The sequence below is a fragment of the Bubalus bubalis genome, chromosome X (assembly GCF_019923935.1).
Source record: "Bubalus bubalis isolate 160015118507 breed Murrah chromosome X, NDDB_SH_1, whole genome shotgun sequence".
Classification (NCBI taxonomy): Eukaryota; Metazoa; Chordata; class Mammalia; order Artiodactyla; family Bovidae; genus Bubalus; species Bubalus bubalis.
This window is the reverse complement of record NC_059181.1, coordinates 10,641,317-10,657,144: the sequence shown is the minus strand read 5'-3', so window position 1 is coordinate 10,657,144 and position 15,828 is coordinate 10,641,317. Positions and strand designations below refer to the sequence as shown.

General features: G+C 41.7%; 1 protein-coding gene across 10 annotated transcripts in view; it reads left to right on the top strand.

Moving 5' to 3' along the window:
* CTPS2 (CTP synthase 2) overlaps positions 1-15,828 on the top strand; it is a 110,603-nt gene that overhangs the window by 18,822 nt on the left and 75,953 nt on the right. For all 10 annotated transcript variants that reach the window (XM_044937579.2, XM_044937580.2, XM_044937578.2 and 7 more), the window contains 5 exons: positions 4,323-4,439; positions 4,587-4,670; positions 5,554-5,634; positions 9,064-9,215; positions 13,489-13,621. In XM_044937579.2, coding sequence (XP_044793514.1) covers positions 4,323-4,439; positions 4,587-4,670; positions 5,554-5,634; positions 9,064-9,215; positions 13,489-13,621 — 567 coding nt within the window. The remainder of the gene's footprint in view (positions 1-4,322; positions 4,440-4,586; positions 4,671-5,553; positions 5,635-9,063; positions 9,216-13,488; positions 13,622-15,828) is intronic.

The following is a 15,828-nucleotide window of genomic DNA, read 5'->3' as shown; positions in this document are numbered from 1 at the left end:
CTATTGATTTTTTTTCTCACTTTTAGGTTTTGATAGGTGAAGGAATAGCTTTTTCTTAATCCCAGGAAAAGTTCCAAATGGTCATGTATATGAATGTTTTTGCATTTTATTCCTTGATTCTGCTCTTATAAAATATATATATATATGTTTTAAATAATAATAACAAAAAAGAGAAAAGGAAATGTATTTTTCAAAATGTAATTGAGCTGCTGCTGAACTTCACCAAAAAATATAAGCCCTATTTGGCCATGGGAGAAGTCTTCTTAATACTTCTTTTTCATCTTCTTAGCTTTTCTAGCTATTGTTTTTTTAGAATCCTCTTTGAACAAAGCTTTTATACTGTGCCAAGTTGTCCTCAGCAAAACCCCTTCTCTAATCAACCGTGTTGTTTATATTTGCTTATTGGACACAAATCAGGTATCCTTTTGGGTTCATTTTAAGTTGTGCTCAACAATTGTGCTTGTGCACAATGTAAGATTTTTAAAAAGGACCACGGAAGCTGATTTTTAGTTTTAAACATGTAGAAGCTGTTGAAATGTCTCCAAAGCCTTTTTTTTGGCAGATGAGCCCTCTGCTTCTTAGACCAGTGGAGCTGACAGACTTTATTCCTATCACTGCAGGTCATCCAAGCATGAGCCTGGAATAGTTTACACCTGACTTAAAGGAATAAAAGATTTCTTCTCCCCCCACCAAAAGGACTTCTTTACTTTTTTTTTTAATTATAAAAGTTGTCTTAGGGGGATTCCCTGGTGGTCCAGTGGTTAAGACTCTGAGCTCCCAATGGAGGGAGCATGGGTTCGATCCGTGGTTGAGGAACTAAGATCCCACATGCTGTGTGTCCAATAAATAAAATAAAACAATTTTTTAAAAAGTTGTCTTAATCTTCTTGTATATATATATTTAATTTTATTGAAGTATAGTTGATTTACAATGTTGTGTTAATTTCTGCTGTACAGCAGATTCAGTTATACCTATGTAAGGACTCCTTTAGTTTTATTTTTACATTTTAATTAAAAATTTCTGCAGCTTTATTGAGATATAACTGACATATAACATTGTATTCATTTTAGGTATACAACATAATGATTTGATGTATGTATATATTGTGAAGAGATGACCATAATAAATTTAGTCAACATCCATCAACTCACATAGTTAAACAAACTTTTTTTCTTGTGATGAGAATTTTTAAGATTTATTCTCTCAGCAACTTTCAGAGAAAGATTCCTTTCCTTAAAGGTGAAGTGGACATGGCACATCTCATAGATTTGCTTGCTGCTGCTTCAGTTTCGGCTTTGCATAGATCTTAAAATGTTGTTATGGGTGATATTTTCCCTGTTGTACGGGAAGAGAATTAACTTAGGACTGCTGCTGCTGCTGCTAAGTCACTTCAGTCTTGACTACTCTGGTAATCATACTGAAAGTTTATTATCACAGTGAAGATAATGGTGAACCAAAGGAGAGGTAATGGTACTTTGCAAATTGGCAGAGAGAATGCAGTACCAGTATAGGCCATGTGGGGGCAAAAGCAGATAATCTTAACCGTTTTTGCTTCCTTTTCTGGATTCCTTGCTTATTCCCAGAATACCTCCCCCATCAAAAACCAGAAAATGGCTCTTTACAGTTTAAAGTGCAGACCTCTTTTTTTTTTCCTATTTTTTCCCCATTAGCTTCTGATGCATTATAGTTAGAGAGCACTTACACCCCTCCCCCTCCCCCTCCCCGCCAGTTTCCTGATTGCATGTTTTATTTCTTGGATTTTCATAATTAAGTTTGTCATTCACTTACAGAATGACCATATATTTCTATCTGTTCCATAGCCAGGAGACTTGAATTTTAATTTTGTTTTGTTATCTTAGTTAAAGTTAGTAAAGAATAATTTCTTCTATAACAATGAAATCCTTGTACATCTTAGTTTGATCCTGTTGTACTTATGGTAACAGGTACTAGAATGCTGTGACCTAGGGCTTTATATTAAATTTCGAGACCTTCTGTCCTGTCCTATTAATCTAAATTCTCAGCACTGCCTGCAGGGCTCTGGGCTAGTGCTGGAGATACAGCAGGCAAGTTCCTGCCCTCAAGGACCTTACAGCCTAGTGGGGTAGAGAGATAGGAGTGGTGGTTTAGTTGCTAAGCTGTGTCTGACTCTTGCAACCCCATGGACTGTAGCCTGCCAGGCTCCTCTGTCCATGGGATTCTCCAGGCAAGAATACTGGAGTGGGTTGCCATTTCCTTCTTCAGGGGATCTTCCCAATCCAGGAATCAAACCTGGGTCTCCTGCATTGCAGGCAGATTCTTTACCCACTGAGCTACGAGGGAAGCCCGAGAGACAGAAGATAAGAACTCAAATAAAATAAGGGCACCCTGTGCTGTGTTACTAGGAAGGGCACAGACAGGGTGCTTTAGGTGGGTGGTCAAGGTTGCACTCTGAGGGGCATACAGCTCCCTCGGCTGAAGGATAAAAGGGAAGTAGGTGAATATGAAGAAGGTGAGTAGGAGGGCCTAAGGGGCAGGAAGGAAGAGCATGGCCTGTCTGAGGACTTGAAAGGCCAGTGAGATTGAAGTGCAGAGGTGGGGGTGGGAGAGTAGGGGGATGGGAAAAGGGCAGGTGGGAGTGGGGACATGAGGTGAGATTAGAGACATGTGCAAGGGCCAGATCATTCAGGTCCTTTTGTTAGCTGCCTAAAGAAGTTTAGATTTTATTTTTAGTGAAGCAGTGAGCTGCTGAAAGATATAAGCATGGAAGAGATGTATTCTGAATTTTAAAAGGTCACTCTGCTGCTATATGACAAACAGTTGGTAGGACAGGAGAGGGTGGAAGCTAAGAGGCCATTAAAATTGGGGGCAGCCAACTTTGTAAAGGGCTAGATAGTAAATATGTTTAGTTTTGCTGGTGAGAGAGTCTCTGTCACAACTACTCCACTTTGCCATTGTAGTGCCTAGGCAGCCTTGGGCGATGTGTGAGTGGGCGGGGCTGTGTGCTGGTACAGCTTCGTGTGTAAAACCAGGCAGCAGGCCATCTCAGCCACCCCGGGCTTAGATGATTGCAGTAATCCCTGCCAAAGGTTATGTTGGCCTGGGTGTCTAGGGTGGTAGCAGTGGAGAGGTTTGCAAGAATATTTTGGAGGTACAGCTCACTGGATGGGGTTGGATAAGGAAAAGCAGGTGCATTGAGGATGATTTCCAGACCTCTAGCTTGAACTAGTTACTGGGAAGAGATGCTGTTGCTGAGATGAGGGAGGAAGCACAGAGATAAGCAGGCCCAGGGCTGTGGGTATCAGGAGTTCAGTGTGGGACATGGTAAGTTTGAATACTTACTGACCCATCTGAGACACCAAGGACAAGTTGGCTTTAAAGCCCAGTGGAGAGGTCAGGGCTACAAGTAGATTTTGGACCCAGTCAAGTACTCGAAGCCAGGGAATGTGGTGAATTCTGGGCTTGGGTCCACCAAGATCTCTTCTTCCTCAACATCCAGATCATTCCACTTAATGCTCAAGTTTTATTCTTGCTTATTGTTCTTTAGCTCTGCCTTATTTTCCTCGCTCACTTCTGAGCTCCTCAGGAGCAAGCAGGTTGTCCTAAATTCTTCCGGGGGGCTTCTTTATAGTGTTGAGCCTGTAGTAGATACTCAAATGCTAAAGAATTAATTTAAAAATCCATGTGATAATCTTTGCGTATTTAAATATGGTGAGGATGAATGGGTTAAAGTGAATTTTATCTTCATCTAAAGTAAAATGCTTAAGTAACTTTATTGGCAGTACAATGTAAATTAAGTTAACATTTATCAAAGGATTACACTGTCAGGAATATTCTCAGGGCTTTTGGTACTACTTGTTTCAGAGAGCCAGCATGTTTTAATAGTAGTGATTTAATTCTGGTAGTACTACCATTACAGGGAGGCTGTTCAGCTACATAGAAGGGTGTGTGTGGGTGTGTGTGTGTGGGCTCATGCAGAGATGGAGAGAGAATGCTATTTCACACCGGGCAGAGCCAGATGGCTCTCTGCTTTCTCATATTGTCACTGGATTTGAAATCTCCCTTCCAGTGGGACCACTGGTAGAAGCTAACTGATCTCACTCCTGGTGGTGTATATTCTGAGTCTTTTTAATCTGCTTAGAAATTCCCTTCTCTTTTCTTAAAGTGCTCCTTTTCTTTAAAAAAGTTTGTTTCAGTCTTGGTGAGATGAAGGGTTGATAGCCTTTTAGTAATCCCCCATTTTCAGGGGACTTTAGTTCTTATGCTTAGTGTATTAAGAATTGTTCTATTAGGCTGTATACCATGGAATCTATATGACCTCTTGTGTCTTTTTTCCCCATTCCCAGCTGGGTGGCACCATTGGAGACATTGAAGGAATGCCGTTTGTGGAAGCGTTCAGACAATTCCAGTTTAAAGCAAAAAGAGAGAATTTCTGTAATATTCATGTTAGCCTTGTCCCACAGGTGAGTTTTCCAGATAAGTATGTAGACAGCAACTCCTGTAGGTTTTCCTGTGATGCTCTGTTTACTCCACCTTTTAAATCAGGGAGCCATTCATTATCCAGAAGAGCCAGATGTCCAGCATACTGACAGTGACCCATTTCTTTTCAGCCCAGTGCTACCGGAGAACAAAAAACCAAACCCACACAAAACAGTGTCCGTGCGCTGAGGGGATTAGGCCTGTCTCCCGATCTGGTGAGTTAAGGAGTGGGTAAGTTTTGTGGACTAGGACCTCCATTTCCTAACCTGTAGCATCATCTGAGTCTTAGCTCTCAAATAGTTTCAGTGACTGAACTTTTTGTATCTGGGACCTGGGGAAGGTTTATTCCCTCATCATCAACTGTTGCTTCACACATTTCTAAATTGGCCATCTGTTCTTCTCCAGGCCCTCATTTGATTGGCCACACTGACATCCGGGCAAGTACAGTGTCCTGTCATTTGTGTGGTCCCTGGGTCCTTTGGAGAGAGCTGGGACCTGGGAGATTTCCCTCTGAGCCTGCTAGGTCGGGTTAGCCCTTCTCTTGTTTATAGCAGTAATCCAATTATGGCCAGTAGTCTAGATCAGGGGTGGGCAAGTAAGGGCTTGCAAGCCTGCTGCCTGTAGGAAGTTGTGCTGTGATACTCTGCCACTCATTGTCCACATTTGTTTATAGCTGCCTGTGCACCATGGCAGAACCATTGAGGAGTCAGGGCAGCGACTGCCTGGCTGAAGAAGCTAAAGCTTTTGCCATTTGGCCCTTTAGAGAAGTGTTTGCCAACCTTTGGTCTGGCTTTCTTCCTGTAGTTTTAGTAAGTAACATTTGTGTGCCTCGTGTCTGTTCACCACATATGCTGTGACATTTCTTACCAGTGGATTTGTGGTGAGTTTGGTTACACTTGCTCGTATTAGTGCTCAGACCAATTTCTAGTAACCCAGTGGGATGCCAAGGATGGAGAAGTCAAGTCTCCATAAAGTCAAGTCAAGACTCGGTCAAGTCTCTCAGAGCAAAATTAACATAGCTTCCTCCTAAAAACCAATGGCTGTGTGAACAGCTCAATAATTCTTGCCTGCTAACCTGTGCATGATGGACTTTGACAGATTGTCTGCCGGAGTTCAACGCCCATCGAAATGGCTGTGAAGGAAAAGATTTCTATGTTTTGTCACGTGAACCCTGAACAGGTTAGTGCTGCTCTTTAGATCTGATTGCCTTGCAGGCACTTCTGCTGATGCTAGCGTTTTACACCTCTTAAATTATCGTATTACTTTTCACAATATTTATAAAAGCTTTGGGGGACTCATATGCAACTATGGCTCCCTTGCCCTTAAGTGAACAGTCTTGAGACTACTGACTCCTTAAATAGATTGTGTATTTCACATCTTAAATTTTTTTTTCTTTTTTTTAATTTTATTTTATTTTTAAACTTTACATAACTGTATTAGTTTTGCCAAATATCAAAATGAATTTTAATTATAGGTACAAAACCAGGCAGATTTTTTTTTTTTAACTTGCAGTCCAGCCTCTGGAGAGAGAACCATTTGAAGCGTGCTTATCGTCTCTGTATCTTGTCTTTTCAGGACACTTATGGCTTTTACTTCAATTTCTCCTTTGTACTTGTTACAGCTTAGCTCACCCCAAAACACACATTACAGTGACATTCACACTATCACTTCTGATTACGTCAATGGCCTCAGTTCAATTCATTGCTACAAAAACTTCTGTGATGTGGGTTCAGGTCCTCTGTTCTATAGGACTTTCCACCTGTGTATCTGAGAACTGGCTTTTCTTTTATCCACTTATCTCTGTCTCTTGTTTGTAATAAGGCTCAGGCACAAGGGACTGGAGTTTAAAAGGTGATTTGATGGATCCTCAGGAAAAGGGTGAGGTTTGGCAAAAACCTTTTGTTTCCTTCAGATTATCTCAAGGTTTTCTGAAGCCTAAAAGCCATCTACTCAGATTTCTTGAGTCTCAGGAGTCAGGCTGATGTATTCACTGGCTGATGCTTCAGGGTCAGTGCAGAAGTCTGAACGCCTTTGAAAAATGTGATGGCAGATTTAAAGCACTCCTCTGTACCTATATGTCATCAAGCCATTTTGGTTTTGTTTGTTTTTTGTAAATAGTACTTGGTATGTATATCACACACATTTTACCTGGTTTTTGAAATAGAAGGATACAGCTTTTAGAGTTGGGTTGCCAAGACCTCTGAGAACCGATGATAGTCCAAACTTTCAACCATGTGGAATTTCTTTTCTTTATTATTTATTTATTTATTTATTTTGGCTGCACTGCATGGCTTGCAGGATCTTAGTTCCCTGACCAGGAATTGAACCTCAGCCACTGCAGTGAAAGCACCAAGTCCTAACCACTGGACCACCAGGGAATTCCTGAGTTTATTTTCTTTATAGATTCTGAAGAATGTTCTATCTTGTCAGTCCACAGGCTAGCTTATTAGTCATTTTTTTTTTTAGCACATTGCTTTAAAATTTTTTTTATTGAAGTACAGTTGAATTACAATGTTGTGTTAGCTTCAGGTGTACAGCAAAGTGAATCAGTTATATATATATACATATATCCACTATTTTTTAGATTCTTTCCCTATATAGGTCATTGCAAAGTATTGAGTGGAGTTTCCTGTGCTATACAGTAGGTTCTTATTATTATCTATTTTATATCTGGTTGTGTGTATATGTCAATCCCAGTTTTCCAATTTCTCTCTCTCCTCTGCCCCCACCCTTGCCTTATCTTCTAGTTACCATAAGTTTGCTGTCTCCATCTGTCAGCACATTGCCTTTTTTAACATGAGTTAATTCTCCCATTTCTTAGTTCCTCGTGAACTTGCATTTCGAGCTCTTCTCACTTGGATTGCCGAGGAGGGAATGGAAGGTCACAGGCATCTCTGTGATGTGCTCTGTTACCATGATATTTGAAAATCCTCTGGCCTGGAGGATAGATGAGTAAATAGCTCCACACACCATGCCTTCCACTTCTGGGAATTGTGGCTGTCCAGAGATTTAATTTTAATTAATAATTGGGATGGAGCCTCATATCAGTGACATCTTGGCACTTTGAATTGCATCAGGGAATGCACAGATGAGACACAGTTGTCTTAAAGATAGATCAAGTTGTCGATGTCCAAACAGCTTAAGAACCCTTGGTTGGATAGCTATGGATTTGGAAAGACTGAACACATAGAGTTTGCAGAACATTTCTTGGCCTTTATTTAGGATGTGGCAGATCCTTAAATGCCTGCCAGTAGCCCTTTATCTGTACTTGAGAGGATGATGAAAGCTCATTAGGGTGTGAAAAACAACCGTACCACCTGGCATTTAAAAGAGCCTTTCTCCCCTCATAGGTGTAATTAATTTGACTGTGTTCAATGTGTGCTTATAAATTTACCCAAATGAAGGGCAGACAAAAAAGCAACGGTAGTAGCAGCTACAACAAAAAATGAGTGAATGAACAAACCACATACCCATACTTAGAGGACAAGGTGTATATATTCTAAGTCTACTGTCTAAACCTAGACTTAGGAGATGGTGCCTTGGGCCATGTGTCTTGGATACTGACGTACAAAGCATCCATGTTCCAACACCAAATCTCTGACACCCCTGGGGTTCCTGCACTTCAACTCAGATGCTCAGTACCTGGAGTGAGCATCAGACTCTGTAGGCCTTTATAAGACTGCCCTGCACTTCAGACACCAGCCACAGGTTTCCCTTGTTCCAAGCCACCGCACTTCTGCCTGGCTGACTACAAAGTTGAAGCTTCTCATAACCACCTCAGATTTGATAATTCTCTAGAATGACTCACAACTCAGAAAAGTGCTCTGCTTATGATTACTATTTTGTTATAAAAGGTGTTAGCGAACAGCCAGATGAAGAGACACATAGGGCAAGGTCTAGGAGAGTCCCGGGCACAAGAGCTTTTGTTCCTGTGGAGTTAGGGGGCACCACCTTTCCATTACATTTGTATATTCACAAACGAGGATGCTCCCCTGAGGCCTGGTGTTCACCATTTTTATTGTGGTTTCATTACATAGGCATGATTAAGTAAATCATTGGTCACCTGACTGAACTCAGTCTCTAGCCCCCATCCCCTCCCTGGCAGTCAGGTGGCTGAAAGTTCCAGCCTTCTAATGACTTGCTTGCCTTTTCTTGTGACCAACTCCAGTCCTAGAGTCATCTCAGTGCCAGCCTCGTTAACCTAACAAAGTTATTCCTGTAACTCAAGAAATTTCAAACGTTTAAAATATGTGTGTGTGTGTGTGTGTGTATTCTTTGTTCCTAGTTCCTGGCACAGGATATATATATATATATATACACACACACACACACACACACACATATATATACATACATATATATATATATATATAGTCTACCATAGCATCCATGGTTCCAGGTGTAGAATAATGACTTCAGTGTTTTGTAATTAGATGAAACTAACCTTGTATTAATTCTGCTTCCTGCTTAGGTTGCTGGGTTCTTGGTTTTCTTCTGTCAGTATAAATAAACTGCCATCTCTCTTGAGTTTTGGCTCATTCTTGTGTATGTTTTTGTGGCATATTTGAGTCATTCCATTAAATATGGTGTTTTATCATCATTAATCAGGTCATATGTATCCATGATGTTTCTTCCACCTACCGAGTGCCTGTGCTTTTGGAGGAACAAGGCATCGTTAAATATTTTAAAGAGAGATTGGATCTGCCCATTGGGGATTCTGCAAGTAGTTTGCTTTCCAAGTGGAGAAATATGGCTGACAGGTACTGTGAAAGGAATTACTAATGTAATCTTTCTTAATTCTTGGCTTTGTGGATAGGACTGAGGTCTACCTTAGAAGATAACTATGTAGCAGTCTGCTTTCCACCTGGGCATGTTTGGTTTGGGAAATATCTAAAGCTCTAGCGTATCGTCAGGGTGTTTTGCTGTTCTCTGAAGATTTTGTATGGCATCACCGACTCGATGGACATGAGTTTGAGTGAACTCCGGGAGTTGGTGATGGACAGGGAGGCCTGGCGTGCTGCGATTCATGGGGTCGCAAAGAGTCGGACACGACTGAGCGACTGAACTGACTGAACTGAACTGAAGATTTGCAGGGCCTTTGATTTTGCTCTACTTAAAGAAAAGTGAATTGAAAGAACTTGGATTCCAGAATTAAAAAAAAATTTTTTGGAAGCATTTTGATTTATTATTTAGTCTCTGACTATTTTAAACAGATTAAAATGCTATAGGTTTTGTTTTGTTTTGCTTATTTTTAAGATTTGGCTAACATTCCTTAAAGGAAATCCTTCTGAATAGGAAGTTTTGGCTACAGCATTGTTGTTCTCTCCTGCAGTTATGAACTATCAGCGTCGGTATTAAAAACCCCTGATAGGTTTTAGCTTTAAGACAATCATATTAATTTCAGCAAGGTTTGTCTAATTTGATGTTGTATACAGAGGAAATCCCCATCGCCTATTTTCTTATACTAAATGTTGATGAGGCATGACTCCATAAACTCCTGGCTGCTTCACTTCTCATGTAGCTGAGGTAGAGGCAGTTGGCGCAGTAGTTACAAATGTAGGCTCAGTGTTGCTGAGGAGTAGATCTTAAAAGTTCTCATCATAAGAAAAACATTTATAACTTTGTGTGGTGATGGATGTTAACTAGAATTCTTATGGTTACCATTTTGTAATATATAAATATATTGAATTATCATGTGTGACTGGAACTAATTAATGTTATATATCACTTATATCTCAATTTAAAAAAATGTAAGCTTTGGTGTCAAGCACCATAGATTCAGACCCTAGCTTCTCCTTTCACTAGCTGTGTGAGTTTAGGCAGATTACTTAATCTCTTTGGGCTTGTTCTCCCATCTGTATACAACTGGGGGATGCTAGTACCATACTGTGGCAATTTTGAGAGAAAATACTGTGGGCCTTAACTTCACATCAGGCACTATTGGCTACTGATGTCTGTTACAATAATCAAAATATTTGGGGGGGGGCTTCCCTGATAGCTCAGTTGGTAAACAATCCACCTGCAATACAGGAGACCCTGGTTCGATTCCTGGGTTGGGAAGATCTGCTGGAGAAAAGATGGACTACTCACTCCAGTATTCTTGGGCTTCCTTTGTGGCTCAGCTGGTAAAGAATCAGCCTGCAGTGCAGGAGATGCAGGAGACTAGGGTTTGATTCCTGGGTCAGGAAGATCCCCTGGAGGAGGAAATGGCAACCCACTCCAGTATTCTGGTCTGGAGAATTCCATGGACTGTATAGTCCATGGGGTTGCAAAGAGTTGGACACTACTGAGTGACTTTCACTTTCACTTTCCCTGGTGGCTCAGTGGTAAAGAATCTGCCTGCAGTGCAGGAGATGCAGGAGACTAGGGTTTGATCCCTGGGTCAGGAAGATCCCCTGGAGGAGGAAATGACAACCCACTCCAGTATTCTTGCTGAGAAAAATCCCCTGGATGGAGGAGCCTGGCGGACTACAGTCCATAGTGTCAAAAAGAGTCAGCCACAACTGAGTAACCGAGAGCATTGACTGGTTAGAAATGGGACAATTTGAGCTTCCAAACATAGTAATTTTGATTTATTGAAATCCATGAAATGTGTTTAAATGAGCAAATTCATAAAAATATAAAACAAGTGATTTGATGGTGACAAAATCACTGACCTTTGATAGGTAACTAGTAGATTGAAAATTCTTTTGCCTTTTCATTTTAAAATTTAAAAAATGTTTTAGAATTTTTGGGCTAAGTAGAACCAGGAATGAAGTGCCTTTTCTGAACTTAGGTGCTCCAATGACTGGTGATACAGTTAAGCCCCTGTCCTCCAGAATGCTTAAGGAATCAGTCACTTTGTGGGAATTTTCTAGGTACTTGGGGCTGATCCTTTTTAAGCATGAGAAACTTTAATATTTTAACTCTTTGTATTGAAACTAGTTCTAAACTATACTCTATGCCTCTGTGCTTTTAAAGCCAGAGTTTGGTTTTTGTACTAGTTTCCTGTGGCTGCTGTAACAAATTACCACAGAGTGGGTGGCTTAAACCAACAGAGATTTGTTCTCTCACAGTTGTGGAGTCTGGAAGTAGGAAATCAAGGTGTGAGCAGGGTTGGTTCCTTTCAGAGCTCTGAGGTAGAATCCGCCCCATGTGTTTCTCCTGGCCTCTGTGGGCTAGCTTCCTTGGTGTTCTTGGCTTATGGCCATGTCACTCCATTCTCTCTCTCTCTTGCCACATGTCCTTCTCCTTTGTGTCTTCTTCCTTTCTGTTTTATAAGGATGCTTGTTTTTGCAGTCAGGGCCCATTCGAATCCAGAATGATCTTATCTGGAGATCCTTAACTTAATTGTGTCTGCAAAGTGTTCCCCCCCACCCAGATATGGACACGTTCATAGGTTCTGGGGGACATACGTTTTTTGAGCCACCATTGAGCTCAGGATTCAAGCAAAGGGAATATTGAGCAATAGTCTCTCTGCGTCATGTTGGCTGTGATGTTGGTTCACTGGTCATAGAGGTGTGAAGTGTCCATTCTTTAGACCCCGTCCCCTCAGTACAGCCTCTAGAGAGATAGATACAAGAAGGCCAACAGAAGTCAAAGGGGCAGCCTTGGTCGTAGAGGTCCAGTGCTGCTCAGAGGCCTCATACCCGGCTGATGGCTGAATGGAGAGCACAAGGGGAGGGAGGCGCTAGACTGTGCAGGTTCAAGAGTGTAGGAGGGCACAGGGGTGTAGGCCTAGCTTATCTCCCTGGATGGCAGCTGGGCTGCCCAGTGGCCTCCCCTGTCCCACCCGGCTGCTGCGTGACTCCTCGTTCCCTGGGAAAACAAGCCACGAGTGAGTGGAGAGAGGGATGTGTGGAAGGAGGGACTGGCCATGCTGACTGCAGCCCTGCGTCTCTCTGGCAGTGGAGGTGTGAGAGTGGGGTGAAGCCTCAGCCAGACTGCTGTGCTCACCTGGGCCAAACTCTGGGACAGGATGTGCTCCCACCCCATCACGTCATCTTGGAATGTTGCCTTGCTACCAACTTGCTTTGTTACCTATGTCCTTTGTACAGCTGAGGTGAAGCACAGGCAGGCAGTCTCCAGAGTGACATAAAATTAAATGGCAAGTTAAAGGTTTAGCAGCATTCTCTGACGTTCTTCAGTCGCCTTCCTAGAAAGTCACCTCTGCTGTCAGTTTTGACTTCTTAGCTCTTCGTGTGTTTTTCTCCTCCTACCTCGTTTCCATCACGCTTCTCTTTCACTCTTTGCAGATATAGATATAAAAGAGGAATATTCCTCATCCCAGTAACATTTTTCTAAGGTGTCTGGGGGAAGAGTTTGCTTCAGAACCTTAGAAGATCTTCAAGCCCTGAGTGACATTTCCACATACTTAGTACCAGACCACATGTTTTTCATGTACTTTGAACAGATCTCCTGACAGAAGCAACAGTAAAGATTGTGTCTCTAATGGCAAATTGTGATTGAGCATCTTATGTAGAATGGAATTTTCTCATAAAAATGATGTAAGTGGCTTATAGTATTTTAAATAGTTCTCTCAGCACCATTCTTCAGAAATGTCATAAATAACTTGGCTTTTGTGGGTCAACTGGGAATGGAACAATTTTTAATGTAGACACTTTGAATGCATTTTCTCATATACTGTCACCTTACAAAGTTAATATTGTAGTGTCTGCTGTTGACACTGAGAATAAATTTTCCTATACAGTGTCACCTTATAAGTGAATTTAAGGACAGCTCATGTTGATGAGATGGGGAGACTTTTTAATTTTTTATTTGTAATGCTTTTAACTTTTTCTTTTTCTCCTTGGATTTATGTCTGTGCTTGCTCTTATAAGCCAATGTTGGGCTTTCTCAGGATTTTCAAATATCTTGGAGTACAGATTTTTATTCTTTGGGGGTAGGGTGGGAAATCTGAGTCAGTACATCAAATTCAAGGCTCGTCTGTTCCTCAGGTTTTAAAAAGTGCCTTGGGATAAGAACAGTGGCTATCATTACGCTTGTGATGTGATGTTACATGCATATAACCTTTAAGCTTGTTTTCCTTCCCAGGTATGAAAGGTTACAGAAAACATGTTCCATTGCCCTGGTTGGCAAATACACCAAGCTCAGGGACTGCTATGCCTCCGTGTTCAAAGCCCTGGAACACTCAGCCTTGGCCATCAACCACAAGTTGAATCTGATGGTGAGCCCCTACCTGGTCTTCTGCATGTTTCAGCCATTCATTGTGAAATCTCGTCTTGTACAGAGGCAGGTTGTGTTGAAGGACCCCCAAGTTCAGTGATTCACCAGGACTCAGAGGACTGAGAATACAGCTGTACTCATGAGTATAACTTATTTTAGTGATAGGATACAGAGCCAAATCAGCAGAGGAGAAGGCTAGTCAGATGAAGTCTCGGGGAAACCACCTTTAAGCTTCCAAGGGTCCTCCTCCAGTGAAATCACAGAGGATGTGCTTGAACCCCCCAGGAATAAGCTGTAGTAACACTGGTGAAGTGCTCACTGCCAGGAAAGCTCATTAGAGGCTTGGCACCCAAGGTTTTTCCTTAGGGCTGGTCACATAGGTGCCCTCTGCCTCCAGAGTGTCAAAACTCCAGACTCCCAGGAGGAAAGCGGGTGCTCTACATAAATCATATTGTTTCTTCCAACACTATAGGCACAACGAGCCACTCTTATCAGATCTTGTTAATAGTGAGCATGTGTGCATGCTCTCATCGTTTCTAACTTTGCAAACTCATGGACTATAGCCTGCCAGGCTCCTCTGTCCATGAGATATTCCAGGCAAAAATATTGGAGTGGGTTGCCATTTCCTCCTCTAGGGGATCTTACCATCCCAGGGATCAAACCTATATCTCCCACGTCTTCTGCATTACAGGCAAATTCTTTACTGCTAACCCACCAGGGAAGCCTGATTATGGTGGGAACTCTCCCCAAATCATGTTTCCAGATGCCAGACAAGGGCCAACCTTGTAAGCAGGCCTTTCCAAGGATAGTGGTCAGGTCTGCCATGTTAACTTTTTTTCTGCATGCAGGTTTAAGGCACAGTTTCTGAAATTAGGCTTTGCACATTCAGGGACGTATATACTCCATGCTCATTTAAGTATTTTGTGTTTACTTAATAAGAAAATGGGGCTTCCCTGGTGGCTCAGCGGTAAAGAATCTGCCTGTAATGCAAGAGCTTCAGGAGATGCAGGTTCAATCCCTGGGTCGGGAAGATCCCCTGGAGGAGGGCATGGCCACCCACTCCAATATTCTTGCCTGGAGAATCCCCATGGACAGAGGAGCCTGGTGGGCTACAGTCCATGGGGTCACAAAGAGTCGGCCACAACAGAGCACATACATATGGGCTAGCACATATGGGCTAGCAGAGGTGAAGTTATATGTATATAGCTTGAGTATACTCTTTGTCTTTGTTAGATACAGAAGTAGTATATGCTCAGCGTATAAAATTTAAGCAAAGCATAATGCAAAATCCAGAAAGTAGAAGATTCTTCCTCCCAGAAATCCTTCTCTTGCTGCACCTGTCGTTCTCAGTTTGATGCATATCTTTCCAGACTTTTCTCTCTCTATATAAATGTGAATATTTAATGATATTCTCTCTGGGTATATCACAATTTAGGAAGGCCTTATTATCTTGATGTAAATGGTAAAACCTTTATATAATGAACCAAAAGATACACTTACTTGTTCAAGAAATTGAGTAATATCCAGCTTAGGACCTGTCTCATTTTCTCTCATCTCTTTGTAGCTTCTTTCTCTAAACACTTTTTGTTTTTGACTTTCGAAGGAATTGTTCCCTTCCTATTCTTCCTATTCATTCAGCTCCCCTAGGCCCTCATAGAAAAAAAAAAAGCAATAATAGAAAATCTGTTATAATACAAATTTTATAAAGTAAAATTTTGTATCTTAAGATATATTCAGATAGTAATTTGTATAACAGAAATACTAAAATAACAGATGTATAGGGGCTGTTATGTACACAGGAATTGTCATAACTGTTTTTCTTGTAATAGAATTCATTGACGGTGGCCTCTACTAAGTCTTTTTGAATCATGGGCCTGTGCTGTGTTTATCTTGCATGACTTTGGCAGCAGTTTCCCAGCTGGTTTTCAGTCTTCCCTCCATTTCCTTCACTGAATTTTTCTAAACTCACTCTCTGTTCCTTCAGACCTTTCAGTTGCTTCAAGTGTTCTGTCGCTGCATGGAACTTATCTGGGCGTCACCAGAGTGGTCACCACTTCCTGTCTTTTGTCTGCAGTTTCATACAAGCTGTTCTTTCACCACCATCCCTCTCTACCCCTCCACCCTGCATACCTTCCCACCTGTATACCTTCCCACCTGCCTCCCAACTACACACACACACACACACACACACACACATGCACACACACA